We start from the raw sequence: 27,685 nt of genomic DNA on the forward strand, positions 1-27,685 counted from the left end.
GGTTCATCACGGGATGCTGACCGGCATGGGCTCTGCTCTGCAGCGCGGCCTCGCTGTTTATCCGTTCTGTGTGTCTCTGTTGGCACGTGCTGACCCCACACTGCTAACCTGACCGCTCCCGCCCGTCTCCCCTGAGAACAAGCCTGCTCTCTGTGTCCCCGATTCTGTCTCTGTCTCATAGATAGGTTCACTTGTGTCAGATTTTCGATTCTGCGTATGTGGTATCGTGCAGTATTTGTCTTCCTCTTTCTGACTGAGTTTGGTAGTTTGTATTTGCATCCATGTTACGGCGAATGGCGTTATTTCATTCTTTTTTATTGCTGAGCAGTATTTCTCTGTATATATGTACCACATCTTCCATATCCACGCATCTGTCAGTGGACATAATTCAAGTTGTTTTCATTTCTTGGTTGTCGTGCACAGTACTGCTGTGAGCATAGGTGTACATGTATCTTTTTTAATTACAGTTTTGTCTGGATATACGCCCAGGAGTAGGGTTGCTGGATCATGTGGTCGTTATGTTTTTAATTTTGTGAGGAACTTCCGTATGGTTTTCCGCCGTAGCTGCACCGGCTTACCTCTCCACCAGCAGCGTAGGAGGGTTCCGCTTTCCCACCCCTCCAGTGTTTGTTGTTTGTAGAGAAGGTGCCAGTCTTCTGTTCACCCCGTCTTTCACCTAGTTCAGCCTAAGCCTTTCTCTCCGTTCAGGACCGTGTTCACTCTTTCCTGAGTGTGTGTATAGGTTCTTTACACACTTTATAATTTCTTGTGTTTGTCCTGGACTTTATGTTGCATGACACAGTAAATCTAATCTTTAAAAAATTGAGGTTTTATATATGTATAGTTGATACAGGTGTACAATATAACGATTTGATATTTGCACATAACTGCAAAATGATCACCACGTTAAGTCTAGTTAACATCTGTCACCACACATAGTTACAAAACTTTTTTCTTATGCTGAGAACTTTTAAGATTTACTCTCAGCAACTTTTAAATGTGGAATAGAGTATTATTACCTGTAGTTGCCATGCTGTGTATCACACTCCGTAACGCTTACTTGTAATTGAAATTGTACCTTTGACCCCATTCACCCGTTTGGCTCACTCCTGCACCTCTGGCAACCACACATCTGTTCTCTGTATCTTTGAGATCAGGTATGTGTGTGTGTGTGTGTGTGTGTGTTTTAAGATCCCATACGTGAGAGAGATCATAAGGTATTTGTTTTTCTCTGTGTGAGTTATTTCACTTAGCATAATGCCCTCAAGATCTGTCTGTGTTGTCACAAATGGCAGTTTTCATTCTTTTTTATTGCTGAACAGTTTTCATATATAACGCCGCATCTCACATTTTTTATTTGTTTTACTTCTTTGGCTGTGCTGGGTCTTAGTTGCTGCACACAGAATCTCTTCTTGTTATGGCATGTGGGGTCTAGTTCCCTGACCAGGGATCAAACCTGGGCCACCTGCACTGGGATCATGGAGTCTTAGCCACTGACCATGAGGGAAGTCCCCACATTTTTTAATTTATCGTCCATTGATAGACAGGCACTTAAGTTGCTTCTGTAGCTTAGCTGTTGTAAGTCATGCTGCAGTGAACATGGTCGGTGTGTATATCTTTGGTCCAGTCTTATGCTTTCATTTTCTCCAGACGATTATCCCCAAGTAGCACTGCTGGGTCATATGGTGATTGTATTTTGATGTTTTTGAGGAACTGCCATACTGTTGTCCACAGTGGCTGTACCAGTTTACATCCCATGACAGTGCCCAGGGTTTCCTTTTTCTCCGCCTCCTCACCGATACTTATGTCTTGCCTTTTGGATACAGCCTTTCCAGTAGGTGCGAGGTGTTACCTCACTGTGATTTTGATTTGCATGACACTGAGGACTAGTCTTGTGGAGCACCTTTTCCAAGTGCGTCTTGGCCGTTAGTGTGTCTTCTTCGGAAAAATTTCTACTTGGATCCTGTACCCATGTTTAAACTTAATTCTTTGGTTTCTTGCTGTTGGGTTGTAGGAGTTCTTTGTATATTGTGTATGGTTTGCAAATATTTTCTCCTAGTTGGTAGGTTGCCTTTTCATTTTGTTGATGGTTTCCTTTGTTGTGCAGAAGCTTTCTAGTCTGATGTAGTTTTTATTTCTTTTAGCTTTGGTTGTCTTTGCTTTGGGTGTCAAATCCAAAAAATCATTTCTAAGACCTCAGTCAAGAAGCTTACTGCCTATGTTTTCTTTTGGGAGTTTTATGGTTTTAGGTCTAATGTTTCAGTCTTTGATCCATTTTAGTTTTTGTGGTTATAAGACAGTGGTCCAGTTTCATTCTTTTGCATGTGGCTGTCCAGTTTTCCAAGCACCATTTATTGAAGAGGCTGCTCTTTCCCCGTTGTATATCTTGGGTCCTTTATCATAAATTAATTGACCATGTATGTATGGGTTTGTTCCTGGACTCTTTGTTGTTTCATTGATCTGTGTATCTGTTTCTATGCCAATTAGCATATATGTATGTATGTGTAGTGGGTGGGCTTGTCTTAGATATATGTAGATTATCTGTGAATGTGTACTTACAAAAGTGTATTGTGTAGGCCTATGTATGTCTGTGTGTGAGAACGTTCAGGGCAGAGAAAAAAAACTTCCAAAAACCATACTATATTTGGGAAACCTTGTAGTTTCCTCATGGCCCATGTATGTATGTATTTATGCTTATTTGAAAGTGCATGGAACTTAGCCTTTTCTTCTGAGCTTTTCCCTGCTGCTGCTGCTGCTAAGTCGCTTCAGTTGTGTCCGTCTCTGTGCGACCCCATAGACGGCAGCCCACCAGGCCCCGCCCTCCCTGGGATTCTCCAGGCAAGAACACTGGAGTGGGTTGCCATTTCCTTCTCCAATGCATGAAAGTGAAAAGTGAAAGTGAAGTCTCTCAGTCATGTCCGACTCTTAGTGACCCCATGGACTGCAGCCCACCAGGCTCCTCCGTCCATGGGATTTTCCAGGCAAGAGTACTGGAGTGGGGTGCCATTGCCTCTCAGCAACAGTTGGAGACAATGAAAAGGCCATTTAAGCCATGTTAATTAGATCTCTAGGACTTATTTATATACTAGTTGCAAATTTGTACCCTTAAAACGAGATCTCTCCTGTTCCCCCAGCCCCAGACTCTGTAGCCGCGTCTTTTCTGAGCCTGGCTTTCCTTTGGGCCCACATGTAAGTGACACTGCACAGTGTTTGCCTGTCTCTGACTTAACTTCGCAGTGTCCTCAGAGACTGTGTTGTCACAAATGGCAAGACTTTCTTCTTTCTCATGGCTGAGCAACGTTCTGCTGTATCAGCAGGCCACGTCTTTAGCTGTGAATCCGCTGACAGGCACTTAGGATGTTCCCATGTCTCGGCTGTAGTAAATGATGCTGCAGTAAACATGGGAGTGCATACATCTCTTCAGTATCCTGTTTTCATTTCATATATTCAGAAATGGAATTGCTCGACCATATGGTAATGCTATTTAAAATGTTTCCAGGAACCTTTCATATTGTTTTCTGAGGTGGCTGAACTAAATTACTTTCCTGCCAACAGTGTACAAAGGTTCCCTTTTCCCCACATCCTCACCAACACTTGTTTTATCTTTTTGGTGACATCGGTGTACTTTTTTCTATTTTTTCTTTGTTTTCTTTTTTTAAAACAAATTTCCCTTCTAGCTTTTTAAATCCCCCTCCCCCCTTTTTTTCCTTTCTTTGGGCTAATTGTGTTTTCTTTAGCTTCCATAATTTGGACATTTAGGTCATTAATTTTCAGCTCATTTATCTAATAATAGGTAAGTTCTTTGGGCAATAGTCTCAAAGCTCTATTTTTGTTGAATTACATAAGTTTTGAAGTTTAGTGTTTTTTGTTTGTTTACTATTCAGTTTCAAATATTTTTCAATATCTATTATTGCTTCTTTGACTCATGTATCATTTTTTCTTAAGACATATTTTATTGTAAAGTATAATATATAGTTAGAGAACCATACAGAACACAATTATTAGACAAAGGCCATAGTACTATTACCTTGGTCAATAAATAGAACTTCTTCAGTCACCAGAGAAGCACGTCCATTTCCCATCCAAATCACGACTGCTTCCCTCTCCAGGAGTAGCCCTTCCTTGACTTTCACAGCTGTCACTCTGTTTCATTGCTCTGTGGATTTGTCGCCTGTGTGTGCCTCCCTGTCCTCATGGTTTAGTCTTGCCCATTTGTTTGATTTTCTTTGGTGGTTCTGTAGCTTCATTTGACAATTGGCAGTTAGTTCTCATCCACAGTAGCTGTCTCTAGACTTTAAAAAGTGGTGACAGATAACACAGTAACCAGTGTATAGAGCCTGTTTGTTGAATGCATGCAGTGTGGGACATTCCTTATTTGCTTTGGCCCAGAGAGCTTTATTGAACCTGGTGTCAACATGCACGTGTGGAGTTCCCATCTCCTTCGTGGCAAATTCCTGAGTTTCTTTGAGTGATCGAGGGTCATGCTTCTTAAGACCCATTCCACAGATGCACTTGGGAATATTGATAGTGTATCCTCTGGCCACCACCTCATTGATGGCAGACCATCAATGGCCCTGTTTTTTTCTTGTCACCCTTCTTTGTGGAAGCCATCAGACTGAGCTGGGGTTGGGAAAAAGCTAGTCTTGCCCATTTAATAAATCTTCAAGTGTCTGATAATCAACAGGTTTCTTGTCCATCTCTTTGCTGTTCCATACATCTTACCTGTTGAGTAACTTGGGTTCTTTGACATGCAGCAGTTTGCACCATCTGGGTTTCGCTAATTGCCTCCTCATGGTGCAATTTCAGCATGTTTCCTACATTTTTATTTCTTGGAAATTGACAGCAGGATCAGAGGTTTTTTCAGATTCCGGTTCAGTCCCTTTGACTGTGTGGTGAACGCGAGACTATGTGGTGGTGTGTTCTTTTATTAGAAATCACGTAATTTCAGGTTTTCTTTTTTTGTCAGTTGCTTATATTTGTATATGCTGATTGCCTAGATTATGAACTTATTGGGGTTACAAAATGATACTCTGATACTTTTTCTTCATTTATTAATTGGAATGCTTTTATAAAGTGTTACTTACCTTCAATTCTATTTGATTACACAGTGCTGTAGTTTATATAGGAAAGGCAGGATAATCGCTTGACATTCTTTCCCTTAATTTACCAGTTTTCAAAATAATGAAATATGTGAAGGTATGACATTTGGGAAACAAAGTATTTTCATAATTTCAAATAATCTCCCACAAGATACATATTAATTACAAGGGGGAAAATGGTAACTTTATAATAGGGCACTCTGGCAGAAATCATGACCAAATGCTCGAAGTAGGCATCACCAGTAACAGGACAAATGGACACCAGATGCCTCCTGATGTGGTTCACAAGAGCGCAGAATCACTGCTGTGGCGTTCCTAACAGCAGTGTGTAATTTGAGTGTGACCGTGAGGAAACATTAGATACACAGCAGGGCATTCTATGGAGACCGTTATGCTTCAAAAATAGCAAAGTCATGAGAGATAAAAACTGAGAAACTGTTCCAGATTAGAAGCGACTGAAGAGACATGACAGATAAATGCAGTATGTGATCCTGGGCCAGGAAAAAAAAAGATTTTCTTTTAAAGGCCATTAATAGGACAATTAACAGGTTTTAAAATACCATCTATAGATCATGAACTCCTTATTACCAAATTCAGACTTAAATTGAAGAAAGTAGGGAAAATCACTAGACCATTCAGGTATGACCTAAATCGAATCCCTTATGATTATGCAGTGGAAGTGAGAAATAGATTTAAGGGCCTAGATCTGATAGAGTGCCTAATGAAGTATGGAATGAGGTTCGTGACATTGTACAGGAGACAGGGATCAAGACCATCCCCCATGGAAAAGAAATGCAGAAAAGCAAAATGGCTATCTGAGGAGGCCTTACAAATAGCTGTGAAAAGAAGAGAAGCGAAAAGCAAAGGAGAAAAGGAAAAATATAAGCATCTGAATGCAGAGTTCCAAAGAATAGCAAGAAGAGATAAGAAAGCCTTCCTCAGTGATCAATGCAAAGAAATAGAGGAAAACAACAGAATGGGAAAGACTAGAGATCTCTTCAAGAAAATTAGAGATACCAAGGGAACATTTCATGCAAAGATGGGCACAATAAAGGACAGAAATGGTATGGACCTAACAGAAGCAGAAGATATTAAGAAGAGGTGGCAAGAATACACAGAAGAACTGTACAAAAAGATCTTCACGACCCAGATAATCACAATGGTGTGATCACTGACCTAGAGCCAGACATCCTGGAATGTGAAGTCAAGTAGGCCTTAGAAAGCATCACTACAAACAAAGCTAGTGGAGGTGATGGAATTCCAGTTGAGCTTTTTCAAATCCTGAAAGATGATGCTCTGAAAGTGCTGCACTCAATATGCCAGCAAATTTGGAAAACTCAGCAGTGGCCACAGGACTGGAAAGGTCAGTTTTCATTCCAATCCCAAAGAAAGGCAATGCCAAAGAATGCTCAAACTACCACACAATTGCACTCATCTCACATGCTAGTAAAGTAATGCTCAAAATTCTCCAAGCCAGGCTTCAGCAATATGTGAACCGTGAACTTCCTGATGTTTAAGCCGGTTTTAGAAAAGGCAGAGGAACCAGAGATCAAATTGCCAACATCCTCTGGATCATGGAAAAAGCAAGAGAGTTCCAGAAAAACATCTATTTCTGCTTTATCGACTATGCCAAAGCCTTTGACTGTGTGGATCACAATAAACTGTGGAAAATTCTGAAAGAGATGGGAATACCAGACACCTGATCTGCCTCTTGAGAAACCTATATGCAGGTCAGGAAGTAACAGTTAGAACTGGACATGGAACAACAGACTGGTTCCAAATAGGAAAAGGAGTCCGTCAAAGCTGTATACTGTCACCCTGCTTATTTAACTTCTATGCAGAGTACATCATGAGAAACCCTGGGCTGGAAGAAGCACAAGCTGGAATCAAGATTGCTGGGAGAAATATCAATAACCTCAGATATGCAGATGACACCACCCTTATGGCAGAAAGTGAAGAGGAACTAAAAAGCCTCTTGATGAAAGTGAAAGTGGAGAGTGAAAAAGTTGGCTTAGAGCTCAACATTTAGAAAATGAAGATCATGGCATCTGGTCCCATCACTTCATGGGAAATAGATGGGGAAACAGTGTCAGACTGTATTTTTTTGAGCTCCAGAATCACTGCAGATGGTGACTGCAGCCATGAAATTAAAAGACGCTTACTCCTTGGAAGGAAAGTTATGACCAACATAGATAGCACATTGAAAAGCAGAGACATTACTTTGCCAACAAAGGTTCATCTAGTCAAGGCTATGGTTTTTCCTGTGATCACGTATGGATGTGAGAGTTGGACTGTGAAGAAAGCTGAGCACCGAAGAATTGATGCTTTTGAACTGTGGTGTTGGAAAAGACTCTTGAGAGTCCCTTGGACTGCAAGGAGATCCAACCAGTCCATTCTGAAGGAGATCAGCCTGGGATTTCTTTGGAAGGAATGATGCCAAAGCTGAAACTCCAGTACTTTTGCCACCTCATGTGAAGAGTTGACTCATTGGAAAAGACTCTGATGCTGGGAGGGATTGGGGGCAGGAGGAGAAGGGGACAACAGAGGATGAGATGGCTGGATGGTATCACTTACTCGATGGACGTGAGTCTGAGTGAACTCTGGGAGTTGGTGATGGACAGGGAGGCCTGGTGTGCTGCGATACATGGGGTCGCAAAGAGTCCAACATGACTGAGCAGCTGAACTGAACTGAACTGAATGAATGATTATGAGTTTGAGTAAACTCCAGGAGTTGGTGGTGGACAGGGAAGCCTGGTGTGCTGCGATTCATGGGGTTGCAAAGAGTTGGACACAACTGAGCAACTGAAATGAAGTGAATGAGTGTTAAAGAATGACAGTTTTTTCGGGGTGTGAATGAGGAAAAGATGTCTTTCATTACCATTGTTGGTACTGGAGACAATCACAGCCACTTCAGTAAGGCAGGAAGAAGGATAAACGTATGATCATTGAAAAGGAAGAAAGAAAAGTTTCATTGTTCTCAAGTGTATTGATTTTGTTTGGAGAAAATCCTTCGACTATATAAAAGAATTTGTAAATATTGCTATATGCAAGTAGCATATGAAAATTAACTATATACTAGCAACAATTAGAAAATGACATTAAAAAAATTCTGTTTTAATAGTAACAACATCAAATAGCCAGGAGGAGAGAGCAAATCTAAAACTGAACAGCATCTATGTGGAGAAATACAAAAATTTCTATGAGATAGTAAGGAAGTCCTAAATAATGCAGTATATCATGTTTGTGGGTTGGAAGACTTAACCAGTGTAAAATTTTATAGACCCCAGAGTGTCTATAAATCCAGCATAATCCCAGTAAAATTTTATAAATTTTTTTTGTGAAATTTGATATGCTGATTCTAAAACACAAGCAGAAATTCAAAAACTGAGAGTAGCCAAGAATAACCAAGATAATCTTGATGAAGAAAAACAAAGTTGAAGGACTGAAGTTACTGGACATCAAGATCTTTAAGTTTCATAATTAAAACAGTCTTACTCCCACAGAGGCAGACAGACCAGTGGAGCAGAAACACACCCACTCCTGTATACCCCTGTGTGTATTTATTTGTAACCAACTTGTCCTTTCAGGGCTCTCCTAACAAAGGGTGGTTATCACATTTGAGGTAGGAAGCAATTTCCAAAAAAAAAAGTTTTGAAATTGTTCTTAGTTACTTTGTGTATTTAAGTAGATAGGAACTATCTTTTCATGGAAGCAAGCCCAAGTTTTCATTTAAAAAATGGAAAATGTTAGGTTTTGAATTTGATGCAAATTGAGTATTTAACCTCTTCTTTATAACTCTTACCCCTTGAGCTAACTCTGTTTCTGTTGCCAGTGTTCCAGGCTCTGTCATTCAGGGCATTCATTTTCTTCACTGAAACGTGATTCAGGAATTTGGCCTACTGGGCAGTTGGGAGTTGTAGCATGCCTGCGTGTGCAAATGCAGCTACATGTGATGGTGGTGTGGGAGGATAGGGTAAAGAGTGAAGGCCGTCTGCTTCTCCATCAGCAGCTGCAGCGCTGGGCAGTGTAAACTTGTGTTCGCGCTGTTGGCTCTCACTTGCGTCTGAACGTGTGAGCATCTTATGTGAGTTAGTGTGAGTCTAGCTTTTACAGATGCAGTCTCCATACAGCATGCTTGCTCAGCACAGGCTGCCTCATCTGCTGAGCAGTTGAAGAGCATCCAGCCTAATCCTGCGGGAACAGTAGCTATAGCTTTGTGTAGTGTCACGGCCATGGGCTATCAAGCTGCACTGCTGCTGCTGCTGCTAAGTTGCATCATTCGTGTCCGACTCTGTGCGACCCCATAGACGGCAGCTACATGGGTTCAAATTCTGGCTCTGCCCTATCTGTGTGGCCTTGGAGGTGCTCAGTGTTCTTATGTGTAAAGTGGAGAGCATAATAGCACCTCATAGCAGTGTTGTGACAATTAAATGACTAACGTAAGCAGTGGCTAGCATATAATTTTCAAGCACACAGTTATCAGTGTTGTTATTATAACTGAGAGGTGGTGGAGTGTGTGGTCTCCAAGGTGGCATGTTGCTGAGGAATGTTTTCAAGAGAAAGTGAGCTAACCCCTTTCTACCTTTAGCTTGTAGTTCAGAAGGGATGCTGCTGTGAAACACGATCCTTCTGTAGCGTCCCCATGCCTCTCTGTCTGGTCCTTGGCCTTTCAGTGAGCTCATGATCAGTTGCGGCTCACTGGGGAATGGTCATAGGGCACAGAACACAGACATTTGAGTTGGTGGGGCAAGACATATCACATGAAAGCAATGTATTGTAGGTGTATAGACACCCTGAAATATGTTTATTATATGTGTGTGTATATTTGGTACATGTTTTCCCCACCAGCATTTTCCTGTGTACAAAGTTCCATGGAGTCTTTTAAGATTAACGCAGCCCTTATGCTTCTCTCCTTTGCTTTTCACTAGAAAATGATAGGAATCTGCATAGTAGAACAGTATCTGCACCGTCACAAGCCCTGTGGTGCTGCTCGTGGGTGCTTTATTGTAGGCGCAATGCTCTGGTGGTTTGTGGGTCTACGGTCTTCCCCAAGCCTGTGGATTTTCAACTCACCGCTTGTTACCTTTGAAGAATTTTGAAGAACTTTACAGGTGGCTGTTTGCCATCTCTCTTTCCTCCCCGTTCCACACACACAGGCACAGACTGTCCTAGTTAACTTCCGGTGCTGTGGGGATCGAGACCCTGTTGAACCTGACTGCGTCGCCATTCACTCTTCCTCTCCCAGGAAAGCTGCTCTTTGTCTTCAGCTGTTCCTGCTGAGCGCTGAGACACATGCAGCTATTATCCTGCGCTGTCCTCAGCAGCTCAGCTCTGCTGCCATAGTGTCAGGCGCTCTCTCCAACCCTGCCACGCTGACAGTGTCCACTAGGTTTTAGGTTACTTCTCTCTTCTTTTCTTTTTCCCTGCCTTTCCTGTCTTCTGTAGCTTCTTGGCTTTTGCTCAGGAAAAACTGGTCATTTATAGACCTTTCCAGGTAACGAGCTCCATCTTTCTGCCCTGTGAACAAATACATAAAAAGCAAGTGGGTTTTATCGTGGAGCTTTTCTTGGCCATACTGTTTGAGCCTCAGGCACCTGAGCCTGTTTGGTGCGTCTCCTACCAAAAGGGGAGTTTGCACTTGTGTTAGGGGCGTACTCTCACTAGGCTCAGTGTCTGGCAGGTGAGATTGGTCTTTGAATAGAACAAGGTATGATCTACTGTCCCATGTCTGTGATTTAGAACAAGAGAAATAAAAGTTTAATGAGTTCTGGTTTAAGGAAATTTGTGTAATGTTTCTATAACAACTTTGGAATGTGCAAACATTTAATATTTCACAATAGCGAGGTAAAATTATAGTGGTCTTGTATATTATGAATTGAGAAATCTTGAAAAAGTTATTAATATGCAGATGGCACACTAGATTTTATCTTTCAACTATAGATATTCTAAAATGTTAATACCATCTCACTTTTGTGCTTTTTCCCCTTTCTTCCTAGAATATTTTCCTTCTTGGATATAGTAACCTTGTGCCGATGTGCACAGATTTCCAAGGTAGGGTATTAACCAGATTTGTAATCAAGAAATAATCATGTAAAGTAATTAGCCTCCAATTAAAAGAAATAGAAAAAGGAATAAATTTTTAAAAAGAATCAAGTTTTGTTAGAATGAGGATAAGTTTTCACTCAAACAGTTAAACGTTAAAATATCATCTTTTATATTTAACATAACGGTATTATCATAATTTCACATTTTATTATTGACTTCATATCTATCAAGAATAAATTTTGGAAATAGAAAAGTTGAATCAAGACTTTAACAATCTCAATAAATTTATCTTTTTCACCCTAATCCTTCCTAACCTCCCAGGCCTGGAACATCTTAGCCCTGGATGGAAGCAACTGGCAAAGAATAGACCTTTTCAACTTTCAAACAGATGTAGAGGTAAGTTAGCCTGCTTTAGACTAAAGATTCTTTTTAAAGATGAGTCAGCTGCTCACTCTTTCCTGCCCTTTAATTTACCGCGTTTAGATTGAATATTACGCCGCCAAGGTGGGATAGAGAAGAAGAACACCTGGGAGGTATTTGCATACTTCAGACCAAAATTCTGCTTGTGCTTTACTCTTTGCTTTATCAGGGACAGAATTTTACTTCACCCCTTATTCGTGTTTACAGTCTGAGCTTTACCACGCAGCTTTCCAAAGCCTCACACCTGTATCGTTAAAACTTGGTTCAGTGCTTTAGTCTTCGGAGACTCTTGACGAGTATTTATTGACCTGAGAACTCCGCTGAGAATTCTAATTCAGCACTAGGAATGGAGAAATGGCAGAGGCATGAGCCCAGGAGGGAGGCTGGAGACGGAGATGCCCCTCCAGCTCAGCCACCTCAGGCATGTACTCTCTCAGTGCCTTGGCTTTATTGTGTACAAAGTAAGGGAGGGAAATAATCTTTGTAATTCCAGGATCGCGGTGTATTTACCCGGAAATATGTAAATGTCTTCATTTAAGAATGGTGAACCACCTGGAGAAGGAAATGGCACCCCACTCCAGTATTCGTGCTTGGAAAATCCCATGGACAGAGGAGCCCGGTGGGCTGTAGGCCGTGGGGTCATGAAAGAGTTGGACGTCACTTAGTGACTAAGGGACTAAACAGCAGCACTATTCAGTACTGCTTATTCCCCCACTTGAGAGCTCGGTGCTTGTGAATTCTTAGGCAGTAGCAGTTAGATATTTTCCTGCTTAATTTGAATACAGTTGAGCCTTTCTAGAATTGGGAGTTCTAATTTGTGTCAAATTAACCAAATATGGAATGTAAAAAGATATGCAAAGCTCCCTGGGTTAAAGATTTAACCTGGCAAACGGTTAATAATATAATGTCACTTTTCTTCTGAGTCCTTTGATTATATCTGCCAGTTAAACTAATAAAGAAGCTATTAATAAGCTATTAATAAAAAAAAAGAATGGTAAACCAGATCAAATGGGAAAATTTTTCTTAAAACAACTGTAATATTAAATACGCATTTCTAACCAAAAAGAAACAGGGCAGTAATAAACAGTACTACACATAGTGACTGTCTAGAGTACTATTTTAAGGGTCTGGAGATGCTGAAGTTTTATTATCTGCCTATTGTTAGTAAAACCTTACTGATTTCTAGTTTAGCCAACTCAGTGTAGTGGAATTGTGTTTTAAATCAGTTGCTCATGTAGCGTGTTCACATGTTTTTATTATATATTTTGTATCTTTTTTAATGGAAAAGGAAATATGTTTAACAGGAAGATAGTGTTACCAAGAACTAATGGCCAGATGTGGAGGCCCGTCACCTCCTTCTCTGGTCACTTGCTGCTTGCCTGTCTCTTTGTGGGTGTTCAGTCGCTCAGTTGTGTCTGACTCTCTGCGACCCCATGGGCTGCAGCATGCCAGGCTTCCCTGTCCTTCACCACCTCCCGGAGTTTGCTCAGACTCGTGTCCATCGAGTGAGTGATGCCTGTCCTGGAGCCATCTAACCCAGTGAAGCGGACGCCGCTGCAGGAGGCAGGGCTGAGCTCAAGGTTGACCACACTCGGCCTCCACACAGGTTGCTGTGCTCTGAGCTTGGCAGCGGGCAGGGGCCTCAGGCTTTCCCAGGCTCCCTGGAAAGATAAACTCTTGTTCTTGGCTTGAACTCTGTTCCCTGAGTCAGGAATTGTTTAAAACTCCTTCCAGACTTAATGATTACAATAGAGCCCCTCCCAAACATGCTGACATATATTTCCCCTTCGAACTGATAATCTATAGAGCTTTGTTCATTGTGTTTACTTAGCGATGTTGAGGACAATATTAAATTCTAAAAATTGTCATTTCTTCTGGGCAAAGGAGAGTCTTTGTTTTAAAAAAAAAAAAATTGTAAGCATTTTTTTCCTGTGGGGTTTTTTTTTTAATTATCTCTTCAGTTTTCTTTGATTTTTCCAAGCTACAATTTTTTGGAAGGCACATAAAAAGCTTTTCAATTCAGATATTAAAAAAATACTATTTCAGGACTTCCCTGGCAGTCCAGTGGTTAAGACTCTGTGCACCCAATGCAGTTCCCTGGTTGGGGAACTAATATCCTGCATGCCACACAGTGTGCCAAGGAAAAAAATGCTATTTCACTTAAATATCACTACCTTGTACATTATTTGGTCTCACTATTTTAGCTGACTGCAGCTGTGTAAACGCATTGCAGAAATACTTGAGTACTTCCACTAAAGTGAAAGTGTTAATTGCTCAGTCATGTCTGACTCTTTGCAACCCCATGGGCTGTAGCCCACCAGGCTCCTCTGTCCATGGGATTCTCCAGGCAAGAACACTGGAGTGGGTTGCCATGCCCTTCTCCATGGGATCTTCCCGACCCAGGGGTTGAAACCAGGTCTCCCGCACCAGGAAAGCCCCACTTCTACTAAAGAGACCAGGTCATGGCTCACCACACGTGTAGAGAGCTACCTGTGAAGAATATAGTCTAACACTAATTAGTCCCCCCTTTGGGCTACCACTCGGAATCCAGGTTGGCTTCTAAATCAAGTATGGAGCCTCCCGTAGACAAATAACCTAGGTCCTTCGCTCCTAGGTCAGTCAGCGAAGAATCTGCCTGCAATGTAGGAGACCCGGGTTTGATTCTTGGGTCGGAAAGATCCTCTGGAGAAGTGAATGGCAACCCACTCTAGTATTCTGGCCTGGAGAATCCCATGGACAGAGGAGCCTGGCGGGCTAGAGTCCATGGGGTCGCAAGAGTCGGACACAACTTAGCAACTAAATCACCAATGATGGACGCTAATAGGACCTCTGGGTGGTCACCCTGGGAAGCATCCCATGGATAAACTCATGGTCTCAGATTCATTTGTTTGGGACAAAAGTGGATCTGTTGAGAGGAGAGAGAAAGTGCCAAGGAGCAGGACTGGTATACTGAGTATTTACCGTGTGCCGGGTACTCTTCTAAGTACTTTCTGTGTATTAATTACTTTAGCCTTCTCAGAAACACAAATGGCAGAAACTGAGGCACAAAAAGTTTGAGTAACTTACCCAAGGTCACTCACCTAATAAGAAGGGAGAGAGTAGATACTGTGAACAGTGGGCTTCATGGTTTGAGTCTCAGAGAAAAGGCAGAGATTGATCTCAGAATGGCGCGTGCAGCTGGGGGTGTGCACCGGGCCTCTCCCTGAGCATCGCTGTCTCCTGAGTAAGTCTCGCTTCCCTGACGTTCAGGCATTTCCCATGCCTTTGAAAGCTGAACATTTTGTTGTCTTCATGGTTATTAAGAGTCTGTGAGGCCAAAAATGAGAAATAACCAAATAGTCTTATCTGAAAGTCGTAAGTCCAAGGGCTCCTCTGTTAGGCCTTATTTTTCTGTAACGCCTTTCTTTCTGAAATGCTTACTTATAGCATACTCTCTATGTTACACAGTGTCGCTGACTGGAATTTGCATTTGAAAAGGATTTGCTTATTTTTTTCCTCTTATTTAGAAACAGTGCAACAGAAAATTCTGAATGTAATTTTTTAAATTCCAATATAAAAACTTCTACTCCATAGAAGGAAGAATAGGAAGTTTGTATAAGTGTGACTAACTTGAAATGGAGAAAATAGAATGATGTGCTTTATTTGTAGACATTGGTGTGGAGCTATTTTTGCAGTTTTATTCAATATTAGATATTTATCTTGGATTTTCAACTCATAATCTTTTTTTTTTTCCCTGCCACTGACAAATTTATTTTAAAAGTCTCTGGAGTTTTGGTTCAAAAACTAATTATTAACATAGATAGGACTCAAGAAAGCATAGATAAAGCCACCAGCAAGATCAGAATTTGGATTTTCAGCTTAAGTTGTTAGCCAGTCTGTGTGAATCTTGCTTCTATAATACTGTGGTTTGATGTGTCCTGGTGGACTCTTAGGGCTTGGAGTTCAGTGTCAAGATAGCTGCTTTGTAAAGTAAGGATGACGGTATTACAAATGAAACAAAATGCCTTCTCAGTGTTTCCTCCCTTGTGGGTGTGGTTATCATGCAGAGGACACAGCTCTTAGAGTCACAAAGACTTGATATAAACCCCAGCTCTGCTGTTCAGTGAAGTGTAATGGCAATGTAACCATTTACTTTATTTATTTGCAAAATGAAGATATTGAATCCACCCTGTATTAGTCTGGATTGTCCAGAAAAACAGAGCCAATAAGATTTTGTGTGTGTATATAGAAACAGACATAGAGATTCCTTATGAGGAATTGGGTCATGTGATGATGGAGGCTGAGAAGTTCCCAGATGTGCGGTCCGCAAGCTGCAGGCCCAGGAGAGCTGTAGCTCCAGTCCAAGTCAGAAGGCCTGTGAGCCAGCAGAGCCAGTGTGTGAATTCCAGTCTGAAAGCTGGCAGGTTCGAGACCCAAGAGGAGTTGATGTTTCAGCCCAGGTCCAAAGGCCAGAGAAGAGCAATGTCTGGCTCAGCCGTCAGGCAGGAGATCTCTCTCAGTCAGCCCGTTTTGCTCTGTTCACCGCTGCTGGGAAGGACAATCTGCTTTACTCAGCCTGCTGATTCCGATGCTAATCTTATCCAGAAACCCTTACAGACAACAACACCCAGAATGATGTTTGGCCAAGTCACAGACTGGCTGTCTGTGACCCAGTCATGTTGACCATGACATTAATCATCATGAGTTCACCCCTTGTCAACTTGCACCCATAGGCATGTCCTTAAACCATACTTAATCTCCACATAAAGACAGTACGCACTCATGATTCCGCCTACTGTGATTCAGCTATCCAGTGTACAACCAAAAACACGCTTAAGCCCCTCCTCAGAAGCAGAGGCAAAGTCCTAGAGTGATACTCATTCTTGCTGACGCTCGGCGCCTTCAGCACATGAATGCAGAATTGAAAGAACTTTACTATGGTACAAAGTCAGTACATCTCATATCACACAGAAAGGGGAGAAGACAGGAAAGACAGAAAAATATTTGTTCTGTACACACACAGTCATAACAAAATAGGGAGAAAGTACAGCCATTATAGTCCTAATCTCTATAACTGCTCACGTGGTCAGACTTGGCACTTACAGCTACCTTCTGCCACACATTCTGCATTCTTTCTGTCTTCAGCAAGCCCCTCAGCTGGTCGTGGTTCCTTACTTGGTGGACTGACCCAAACTGCCATTCCCAAAGCCATGAATAGTCCTCTTTGGACTGGCTTCAGTTTCCCGTTGACTTTAATCCTAGGGCATATTAATACTGAGAGACATCCCAAGGGATTTCCTGTATTTCAGACATTCTCTTCCTTAGTTCATGGAAGAGTAGTCACTAGCACAGTTATTGTGAATATTAAATGAGCCTTAACAGATACAAGAAAGTATTAAAATCATGCCTGAAAAAGTGGAAGTGTTTAATCAGTGTTCTCATATATCTGCCAGTACCCAGTCAAAGTTACCTTTTCAAAGCAAATGTGTTTAAATAGGGGATTGCTGAGAAGAAAGAGGGGTAGCTTTTAGGTTGCATTTTCATATTTTTAGAGTAGTACTGTTTAGCTTAAATAGATTTTCTTTTTTTTTAAGCAATGTTGTTTTAGATCTCTGCCCAGCAGCCAGTGTTGCCATAGCTGGCCTCAAAAAGCCCTTAGAATTTGTGGAGTAGCCGTGAGCCCTGGCTCGGGGGGCCTACCTCCAAGAGAGTGTGTAATTTTTAAAAAGACTTAATGTTTTAACTGAAAACGCTTTTTCAGTGCTTGCAGTCCCTTTATACACTAGGAGCAGAAGTGGGGTGTTGGGAGAATGTTCTAAAATATCGTCTGTTACACCTGGAAATACGTATTTAGTTCCTGAACTTCAGGTTATTTTGCTGTTAGATAAGCAGCATGAATAAGATTTTTTCCAACTTTCTCCATTGAAGGGTCGAGTGGTGGAAAACATCTCAAAGCGATGTGGTGGGTTCCTGAGGAAGCTGAGCTTGCGAGGGTGTATTGGCGTTGGCGATTCCTCCTTGAAGTAAGTCAGTCCACTGTGACTCAGTCTGTCATGGCAGCTTTTAGCTGGCATTCTCATCAGCAAAAATAAGCCAGGCATATTATTGGCTTTTCTTCTGTTGGAATCTTCTTCCTATGTAACTTGCATAGAGTAATGAGAATATCATGATTTTGGAGCCAGCAGGCCTGAACTAGAAACCAAGAGCTCCAGTGTGGTCAGAGGTGTGGCCGTGGGGCAGGCTACTTCACTTTGCCGTCAGTTCTCTCATCTGTAAGAGGAGGCAGTTACAGCTCCTTCATGGGAATGTCATAGGTGTCAAGTAACATGTACACGGTACCAGGCATGTAATCATATTAGTTCACTTCGCTTCTCTTCGTCACTTTCCCATCTTCCTAGGTGCCTTCTCAGAATCATGGCTACCTTGTTGTATGCTGCTGCTGCTGCTAAGTCGCTTCAGTCGTGTCTGACTCTGTGCGACCCCATAGACGGCAGCCCACCAGGCTCCCCCGTCCCTGGGATTCTCCAGGCAAGAACACTGGAGTGGGTTGCCATTTCCTTCTCCAATGCATGAAAGTGAAAAGTGAAAGTGAAGTCGCTCAGTTGTGTCTGACTCTTGGTGACCCCATGGACTGCAGCCCACCAGGCTCCTCCATCCATGGGATTCTCCAGGCAAGAGTACTGGAGTGGGGTGCCATTGCCTTCTTTTCCACCTTGTTGTATAAATTATACTAATTAACAAAATAATTCTTTCAAAAACTTCTTTACCATAACCTGGGATTTTGCTTACCTGTAATGAGATATGGTTATCACATTCACTTTATTCTCATTAGCAATATACCCATCCAGCCAAATGCTTGCCCACCTCTTCCTGGATAGCCGTTATTTATTGGAAATGTTATTTCTCCACTGTCAAGGACACGTGCTTTGAGCTTTTTTGAGACAGGACGTAATTAAACCTGTATGTCTTTACCCTTGTGGCCGCTGGTGGTGTTTGAGGTTGGCTAAATTAGGACACACACACTGCCCCTTAGAATCTGGGAATGGTCTTTGCCTCTTGGAAGCTTAACCATACCATAGCATAGTCAATCACAGACCTCCAGTGAGAATGTACAGTGCGTAGTGATTACAAATACTAGAATTTGTAATTGAAACATCTGCTGCACCATTGGAAGAAAATCAATTCATGATATCTTCTAAGGATCAAAACACTTCGTCTGTGTTTTAGAACACAGAGGTGGGTTTTTTATTGTTAATCAGAAAATTCAGATCATCAGAAAAATTGTGTGCTTCTTCAAAGGCTTTGTAAACCAGTGGAATAGATTGAGTCTGTTTTAACAGGAAGCTTAAATATATTTTAGCCACCTGATGTGAAGAGCTGACTCATTTGAAAAGACCCTCATGTTGGAAAAGATTGAAAGCAGGAGGAGAAGGGGACAACAGAGGATGAGATGGTTAGATGGCATCACTGACTCAATGGACATGAGTTTGGGTGAACTCCGGGAGTTGGTGGTGGATAAGGAGGCCTGGTGTGCTGTGGTTCACGGGTCGCAAAGAGTCAGACACGACAGAGCGACTAAACTGAACTAAATGTACCAAATAGGTCCTAAGATAACTTAGACCAGAAAACATAAATCTGATCGTGTTTCCACTAAAGAAACTAAAAGTGAAGATGTGGATTGTCTGTGGGGACGTCAAAGAAACACATTCTCCTCTTGGCACTTGGAATAGAGCCATGGGTAACAAAACTCCTGTAAGGCTAAGAATGTTACTGGTTTACCATGAATTTTAGAGCAGAAATCTGTGTCACTATCTATATAAATTGTTAACGTGTGAGGCCAGATCACTGTGAGAAATAATGATAAACATAATCAAAGGATCCTGACTGGAGGAGAGTTTTGTTATGCTGTCAGGGTTTGGTTGAAAGCACCTAGCACAGCCTCGGCCTCTGTCCTGCCCTCACCTGTGTGTTCTTGCTGTGGCACGAGGGGTGCGGTTTGTTTACAAGTGTTGGTTGAGCTTGTGCTATACCAAGTACTGATTGAGGCACTGGAGATACAGTAGTAATTATAGTAGATTGAAATTTGATTCTAATGGGTCTTGCGTATCTGTTCTCTGTAACGCCTGCTCCATCATTAGATACGAAGTCCTGTTGATTTTAAATATTGAGATTTAATTGCACTACAATGAACTGTGCATCTTTAAAGTATACAGTTTGATGTAGTGTAGATTATGCATATACCCATGAAACTAGCATTGTAATCAAGATAATGAATGTGTTCATGTCCCACAGAGTTTTCCTCATGTGCCTTTGTCATCCCCTTCCTCCCAGCCCTGCTCTACTTCAGCTCTAGGAAGCCCCGATCTGCTTTCTGTCACTGTAGGTTAGCTTGCTTTTTCTAGAATTTTGTATTTTACAGCATGCACTCCTTTTTGCCTGGCCCCTTTAACTTGATTGTTTTTGAGAGTCACCCATGTTGTTACGTGTGTCGGTAAGTTTTCATTTGTTTTTATTGATAGGGAGTGGTCCACTGTATGGTATATAATGCATTTTATTCATTCATCTGTTTATGGACATTTGGGTTTTTCCAGTTTTCACCCATTACACGTAAGGCTATCATAAAGGTTTTCATGCAAGATGCATGCCATCATTTTTCTTAGGAGTAGAATGGAGTAGATCATTTGATAGGTGTGTGTTTCACTTTTTAAGAAACTTCCAAAATGTTTCTCGAAAAATTGTACCATTTTACATTCCCGCCAGAAGTGTATGATGCTTCCAGTTCCGCTAAGTCTTTGCCAACACTTGGTGGGTCAGTCTTTGTCATTTTAGCCACTCCTATGAATGTGGACAGTGGTATCTCATTGTGGTTTTAGTTTGCATTTCTGTAATGACTAATGCTGTTAAGTGTCTTTTTATGTGATTTTTGCTCTCCATTTATTTTCTTTGCTGAAATGTCTGTTCTAATATTTGGTTGGTTGGTTGTTTTGCCTTTTTTTTTTTTTTCCGTTAGATTGTTTATTGTCTTACCATTGAATTTTGGGCGTTCTTAATATGTTCTGAATATAAATCCTTTATCAGATATGTTTTGCAAATTTTTTTCCCCAGTCTGTGGCTTACCTTTGTATTCTTTAACTGTCTTTTGAAGTTTTTCATTTTGAGGTAGGTCAGTTTATCAGTATTTTTCTTACGAATCATGCTTTTGGTATTACATATGAGATCTTTGCCTAACTCAAGGCCTTAAAGGTTTTCTCGTATGTTTCTAGAAGTTCTGTAGTTTAGGCCTGTGATCCATTTTGACATGGTTTTTTGTGTATGGTGTGAGGTTTAGGTTGATACTCATGTTTTATCTGTGACATTCAGTTCTTAGCACCATGTGTTGAAATGACCACCCATTTCCCACCAAATTGCCTCTTACAGTTTTGTTAAAAATTATTTGTCCAAATAATTACGGAACTATTTCTGTACTCTCAGTATTTCCCATTGATCGAATTGCCTATCTTTACAGCAGACGCACTGTCTTGATAACTATAGCTTTATAATAAGTCTTGAAATCAGGCTTTCTTAGTCCTTGAACTTAATTATCTTTCAAACTTGTTTTAGCTGTACTAGGTTAGTGGCATTTCCATACAAATTATGGACCCATCTCGTCAATTTCTACAAAAAAGCTTGCTGGGATCCTGATTAGGATGATGGTGAATCCATAGATCAGTTTGGAGAGACTTGACATCTTAGAAGTACTTAGCCTTTCAACCCATAAGCCTGGCTTATCTCTCCTTATATTTAGGTGTTTTTAAAATTTCCCTCAGTGTTGTATGAAAGTAGAGAAGGTTAGCACTCCCCTTGACAAGGATGGAAGAGGCTCTCGGGCCTGACAACACGCATACGGTTAAGGCATTGCCACCTACTTCGTGGCATCTAACCACTGTTTTTGAGTGAAGTAAGCCAGAAGGAAAAACATAAATACAGTTTACTAATGCATATATATGGAATTTAGAAAGATGGTAACAATTACCCTGTGTACGAGACAGCAAAAGAGACACTGATGTATAGAACAGTCTTCTGGACTCTGTGGGAGAGGGAGAGGGTGGGAAGATTTGGGAGAATGGCATTGAAACATGTAAAATATCATGTATGAAACGAGATGCCAGTCCAGGTTCGATGCACGATACTGGATGCTTGGGGCTAGTGCACTGGGACGACCCAGAGGGATGGTATGGGGAGGGAGGAGGGAGGAAGGTTCAGGATGGGGAACACATGTATACCTGTGGCGGATTCATTTTGATATTTGGCAAAACTAATTATGTAAAGTTTAAAAAATAAAATTAAATTAAAATAAAATAAAATAAAATTTCCTTCAGTAAGTTATGGAGTTTTCAGTGTACAAATTGTGCACATCTTTTGTCTATGTATCCATAAGTGTTATGACATATTATTGTAAATGACATTTTAAATTCAAATTTTGATCATTCATTGTTGGAAATAGAAATATAATTGATTTTTAAACATTTTTTCCATTAAAAAAAAATGTTGTTTACTTATTTGGCCACACTGGATCTTAGCGGAAGTGTGTGGGGCCTGTTAGTTGCCGTATGTGAACTGTTACACGTCATGCCACCACGTAGGGTCTAGTAGTTCTCTGACCAGGACTCGAACTCCAGCCTCTGCATTGGGAACATGGAGTCGTAGCCACTACACCACCAGGGAAGTCCTCGAAATATGATTGATTTTTGTACATTAATCTTCTATCCTGCAACCTGAATAGATTCACATTAGTTTTAGTAGTTTTCTTTGTTGATTACTTTGGATTTTCTTTGTAGACAGTCATGCTGCCTATAAATGAAGATAGTTTTTTTTTTTCTTTTTTAAGGAAGATTCATTTATTTATTTATGGCTGCGCTGGGTCTTTGTTGCTGCATGCGGCTTCTCTCTAGTTGCAGAGTGGGGGCTCCTCTTCTTTGCAGTGCCAGGCTTCTGGCTACAGTGGCCTCTCTTGTGGCGCGCAGGCCCTAGGGCGTTCAGGCTTCACTCCTTGCAGCGCATAGCCTCAGTAGTTGCGGCTTGCAGGCTCAGGAAGCGCTGGCTCGGTAGTTGTAGCGCCCGGACTTCTTTGCTCCATGGCATGTGGGATCTTCCTGGACCAGGGATCGAACCTTTGTCCCCTGTGTTGGTAGGTGAATTTGAAAATAATTTTTCTTGTTTTTCAATCAGTGCATTTTCTTTTTTTTTTTTAATTTTATTGGATTATAATTGATTTACAATATTGTGTTAGTTTCAAGTGTGTGGGAAAGTGATTCAGTTATACCTGCATTCATTCATTTTCAGATTCTTTACACATCAGATCAGATCAGATCAGTCGCTCAGTCGTGTCCGACTCTTTGCGACCCCATGAATCGCAGCACGCCAGGCCTCCCTGTCCATCACCAACTCCCGGAGTTCACTCAGACTCACGTCCATCGAGTCAGTGATGCCATCCAGCCATCTCATCCTCTGTCGTCCCCTTCTCCTCCTGCCCCCAATCCCTCCCAGCATCAGAGTCTTTTCCATTGAGTCAGCTCTTTACATGAGGTGGCCAAAGTACTGGAGTTTCAGCTTTAGCATCATTCCTTCCAAAGAAATCCCAGGGCTGATCTCCTTCAGAATGGACTGGTTGGATCTCCTTGCAGTCCAAGGGACTCTCAAGAGTCTTCTCCAACACCACAGTTCAAAAGCATCAATTCTTCGGCGCTCAGCCTTCTTCACAGTCCAACTCTGACATCCATACATGACCACTGGAAAAACCATAGCCTTGACTAGATGGACCTTTGTTGGCAAAGTAATGTCTCTGCTTTTGAATATGCCATCTAGGTTGGTCATAACTTTCCTTCCAAGGAGTAAGCGTCTTTTAATTTCATGGCTGCAGTCACCATCTAATGAGTAGAATTCCATGTTACACAGTAATTCTTATTGGTTATCTATTTTATATATAGTAGTGTGTGTGTGTGTTAATCCCAAGCTTTTAATTTATCCCTCTCTCCCACATTTCCCCTTTGGTAACCGTAACTTTGTTTTTGAAATCTGTGAGTCTTTCTGTTTTGTAAATAAGTTCCTTTGTATCCTTTTTTTTTTTAGGTAGATTCCATAAATGAGTGAACACATGTGATATTTACCTTTCTCTGTCTATCTTACTTCACTTAGTGTGATAATCTATAAGTCCATCCATGTTGCTGAAAATGGCATTATTTCATTCTTTTTTATGGCTGAGTAACGTTTCATTATATAGATACACTACATTGTCTTTATTCCATTGTCAGTGGACATTTAAGTGGCTTCCATTTCTTAGCTATGGTAAATAGCACTGTGATGAACATTGGGGTCCATGTATCTTTTCAAATTATGGTTTTCCCATACATAGAGTGGGAATAGGATTATTGAGTCACATGGTAGTTCCATTTTTAGTTTTTTAAGGAACCTCCATACTCCACACTCATCTCCTTTAGTAATTGTGCCAGTTTGTATTCCCACCAACAGTGTAGATTCCCTTTTCTCCATACCCTCTCCAGCATTTATTGTTTGTAGACTTTGTTTATACCGGCCATTCTGACCAGTGTGAGGTGGTACCTTGTTGTAGTTCTGATTTGCATTTCTCTGATGGTTAGTGATCCAAAGAAGAAATTGCCAACATCTGTTGGATCTTAGAAAAAGCAAGAGAGTTCCAGAAAAACATCTACTTCTGCCTTATTGACTAAGGCCTTTGACTGTGTGGATCACAACAAACTGTGGAAATTTCTTCAAGAGATGGGAATACCAGACCATCTTACCTGCCTCCTGAGAAATCTGTGTGCAGGTCAAGAAGCAACAGTTAGAACTGGACTAGGAACAACAGACTGATTCCAAATTGGGAAAGGAGTACATCAAAGCTGTATATTGTCACCCTGCTTATTTAACTTATATGCAGAGTACATCATGTGAAATGCCAGGCTGGTTGAAGCACAAGCTAGAATCAAGATTGCCAGGAGAACTATCAATAACCTCATATATGCAGATGACACCACCCTTATGGCAGAAAACGAAGAAGAACTGAAGAGCCTCTTGATGAAAGTGAAAGAGGAGAGTGAAAAAGTTGGCTTGAAACTCAGCATTCAGAAAACTAAGATCATGGCATCCAGTTCCATCACTTCATGGCAAATAGATGGGGAAACAATGGAAACAGTGAGAGACTTTATTTTGGGGGGCTCCAAAATCACTGCAGATGGTGACTGCAGCCATGAAATTAAAAGATGTTTGCTCCTTGGAAGAAGGGCTAAGACCAACCTAGATAGCATATTAAAAAGTAGAGACATTACTTTGCCGACAAAGGTCTGTCTAGTCAAAGCTACAGTTTTTCCAGTAGTCATGTATGCATGTGAGAGTTGGACCATAAAGAAAGCTGAGCACCGAAGAATTGATGCTTTTGAACTGTGGTGTTGGAGAAGACTCTTGAGAGTCCTTTGGACTGCAAGGAGATCCAACCAGTCCATCCTAAAGGAAATCAGTCTTGAATATTCATTGGAAGGTCTGATGCTGAAGCTCCAATCCTTTGGCCACCTGATGCAAAGAACTGACTCATTGGAAAAGATCTTGATGCTGGGAAAGATTGAAGGCAGGAGGAGAAGGAGATGACAGAGGATGAGATGGTTGGATGGACATGACTTTGAGCAAGCTCCAGGAGTTGGTGAAGGACAGGGAAGCCTGGTGTGCTGCAGTTCATGGGGTCACAAAGAGTCGGACACAACTGAGCAGCTGAACTGACTGATGTTTAGTGATGTTGAGCATCTTTTCATGTGGGTATTGGTCGTCTGTATGTCTTCTTTGGAGAAATGTCTATTAAGATTCTGCCCATTTTTTGATTGGGTTGTTTGTTTTTTGTTGTTGAGTTATATGAGCTGTTTGTATAATTTGGAGATTAAACCCTTGTTGGTCACATCATTTGCAAATATTTTCTCCCACTTCTTAGGTTTTCTTTTCATTTTTTTTTTAATTTTTAAATAATGGCTTTCTTTGCAATGCCAAAACGTGGACATTTGATTCAGTTCTGTTTATCTTTGTTTTTATTTCTGTTGGCTTGGGAGACTCACCTGAGAAAAACATTTAGGTCAGAAAATGTTTTGCCTGTGCTTTTGGAAAGGATTTTTATGGTGTCATGTCTTATGTTTATGTCTTTAAGCCATTTTGAGTTTATTTTTGTGCATGGCAAGAGTGTGTGTTCTAACTTCATTGATTTACATGCAGCTGTCAAACTTACCCAACACCCCTGAGGAGACTTTACCCATTTTATATTCTTGCCTCCTTTATCAAAAATTAATTGGCCAGCAGTTCAGTTTAGTTGCTCAGTTGTGTCTGACTCTTTGCCACCCCATAGATTGCACCACACCAGGCCTCCTTGTCCATCACCAACTCCCAGAGTTGACTCAAACTCAACGTCCATTGAGTCAGTAATGCTATCCAGCCATCTCATCCTCTGTCATCCCCTTCTCCTCCTGCCTTCAATCTTTCCCAGCATCAGGGTCTTTTCCAGTGAGTCAGTTCTTCACATCAGGTGGCCAAAGTATTGGAGCTTCAGCTTCAGCATCAGTCCTTCCAATGAATATTCTAGACTGGTTTCCTTTAGGATGGACTAGTTGGATCTCCTTGCAGTCCAAGGGACTCTCAAGAGTCTTCTCCAACACCACAGTTCAAAAGCGTCAGTTCTTTGGCACTCAGCTTTCCTTATAGTCTAACACTCACATCCATGCATGACTACTGGAAAAACTGTAGCTTTGACTAGACGGACCTTTGTCAGCAAAATAATGTCTCTGCTTTTTAATATGCTGTCTAGGTTGGTCATAACTTTTTTCCAAGGAGCAAGCATCTTTTAATTTCATGGCCGCAGTCATCATCTGCAGTGATTTTGGAGCCCCCCAAAATAAAGTCTCTCACTGTTTCCACTGTTTCTACATCTATTTGCCATGAAGAGATGGGACCAGATACCATGATCTTAGTTTTCTGAATGTTGAGCTTTAAGCCAACTTTTTCACTCTCCTCTTTCACTTTCATCAAGAGGCTTGTTAGTTCCTCTTCACTTTCTGCCATAAGGGTGGTGTCATCTGCATATCTGAGGTTATTGCTATTTCTCCCAGCAATCTTGATTCCAGCTTGTGCTTCATCCAGCCCAGCGTTTCTCATGATGTACTCTGCATATAAGTTAAATAAGCAGGGTGACAATATACAGCCTTAACGTACTCCTTTTCCTATTTAGAACCAGTCTGTTGTTCCATGTCCAGTTCTCACTGTTGCTTCTTGACCTGCACACAGATTTCTCAGGAGGCAGGTCAGGTGGTCTGGTATTCCCATCTCTTGAAGAAATGTGCACAGTTTGCTGTGATCCGCACAGTCAAAGGCTTTGGCATAGTCAGTGAAGCAGGAGGAGATGTTGGCCACAGGTGTGTGGGTTACTGCTGTGCTCTCTGTTCCGTTGACCCGTATGCCTGTTTCTGTACCAGTACCACGGTGTCTTCATTGGTGTGGCTTTGTAGTGTTTCCAGAATCTGGAAGAGTTATGCCTCCTACTTTGATTTTATAGCTCTGCTTTGGCAATTCTGGTTCTTTTATTCCTCCATATAAAATTTCAGATTATTCTAGGTCTGTGAAAAATGTCATGGGTCATTTGATAGTGATTGCATTAAATCTGTAGATTGCTTTGGGTTGTATGGCCATTTTAACAATATTCTTCCAATCCAAGAACATGAGATGGCTTCCATTTCTCAAGGGTCTTCTGCAGCACTGCAGTTTGAAAGCATCAGTTCTTTGGCACTCAGCCTTCTTTATGGACCAACTCTAAGTCTATAGAGTTTTCTATATGTAGTATCCTGTCATCTGCATGTAGTATTTTACCTCTTCCTTTCCAAATTGGAAACTTTAATTTCTCTCTCTTGTCTGATTGCTGAGGCTAGGACTTCCATTAATATGTTGAATAGAAGTGGTGAGAATGGATATCCTTGTCTTGTTCCAGATTTTAGCAGGAAGGCTTTCAACTTTTCTACTGTTGAGTATTATATTGGCTGTTGGTTTGTCATAAATAGCTTTTATTATATTGAGATTCATTTCCTGTATACCTACTTTGGTGAAAGTTTTATCATGAATGGATG

At 41.3% G+C, this 27,685-nt stretch overlaps 1 protein-coding gene, 1 non-coding gene and 1 pseudogene across 9 annotated transcripts in view; 2 read left to right on the forward strand and 1 right to left on the reverse strand.

Annotated features, from left to right (window-relative positions):
- Nucleotides 1-27,685, forward strand: part of FBXL2 (F-box and leucine rich repeat protein 2) — a 111,166-nt gene that overhangs the window by 56,170 nt on the left and 27,311 nt on the right. For 3 of the 8 annotated variants that reach the window (XR_009492294.1, XM_059879863.1, XM_059879862.1), the window contains exons 4-5: nt 11,466-11,540; nt 17,472-17,566. Coding sequence is in view for 3 of the 8 variants with exons in the window: in XM_059879863.1 (XP_059735846.1) it covers nt 11,466-11,540; nt 17,472-17,566 (170 nt within the window). In the remaining 5 variants the exon portion in view is untranslated. 8 annotated transcript variants of the gene reach the window in all.
- On the reverse strand, nt 4,262-4,793 carry LOC112443519 (large ribosomal subunit protein eL31-like; annotated as a pseudogene).
- LOC112443565 (U6atac minor spliceosomal RNA) lies at nt 21,349-21,474 on the forward strand. The gene has a single exon (XR_003031976.1). It is a non-coding gene; the product is annotated as a U6atac minor spliceosomal RNA (small nuclear RNA).

The sequence above is a fragment of the Bos taurus genome, chromosome 22 (assembly GCF_002263795.3).
Source record: "Bos taurus isolate L1 Dominette 01449 registration number 42190680 breed Hereford chromosome 22, ARS-UCD2.0, whole genome shotgun sequence".
In the NCBI taxonomy this organism is placed as follows: domain Eukaryota; kingdom Metazoa; phylum Chordata; class Mammalia; order Artiodactyla; family Bovidae; genus Bos; species Bos taurus.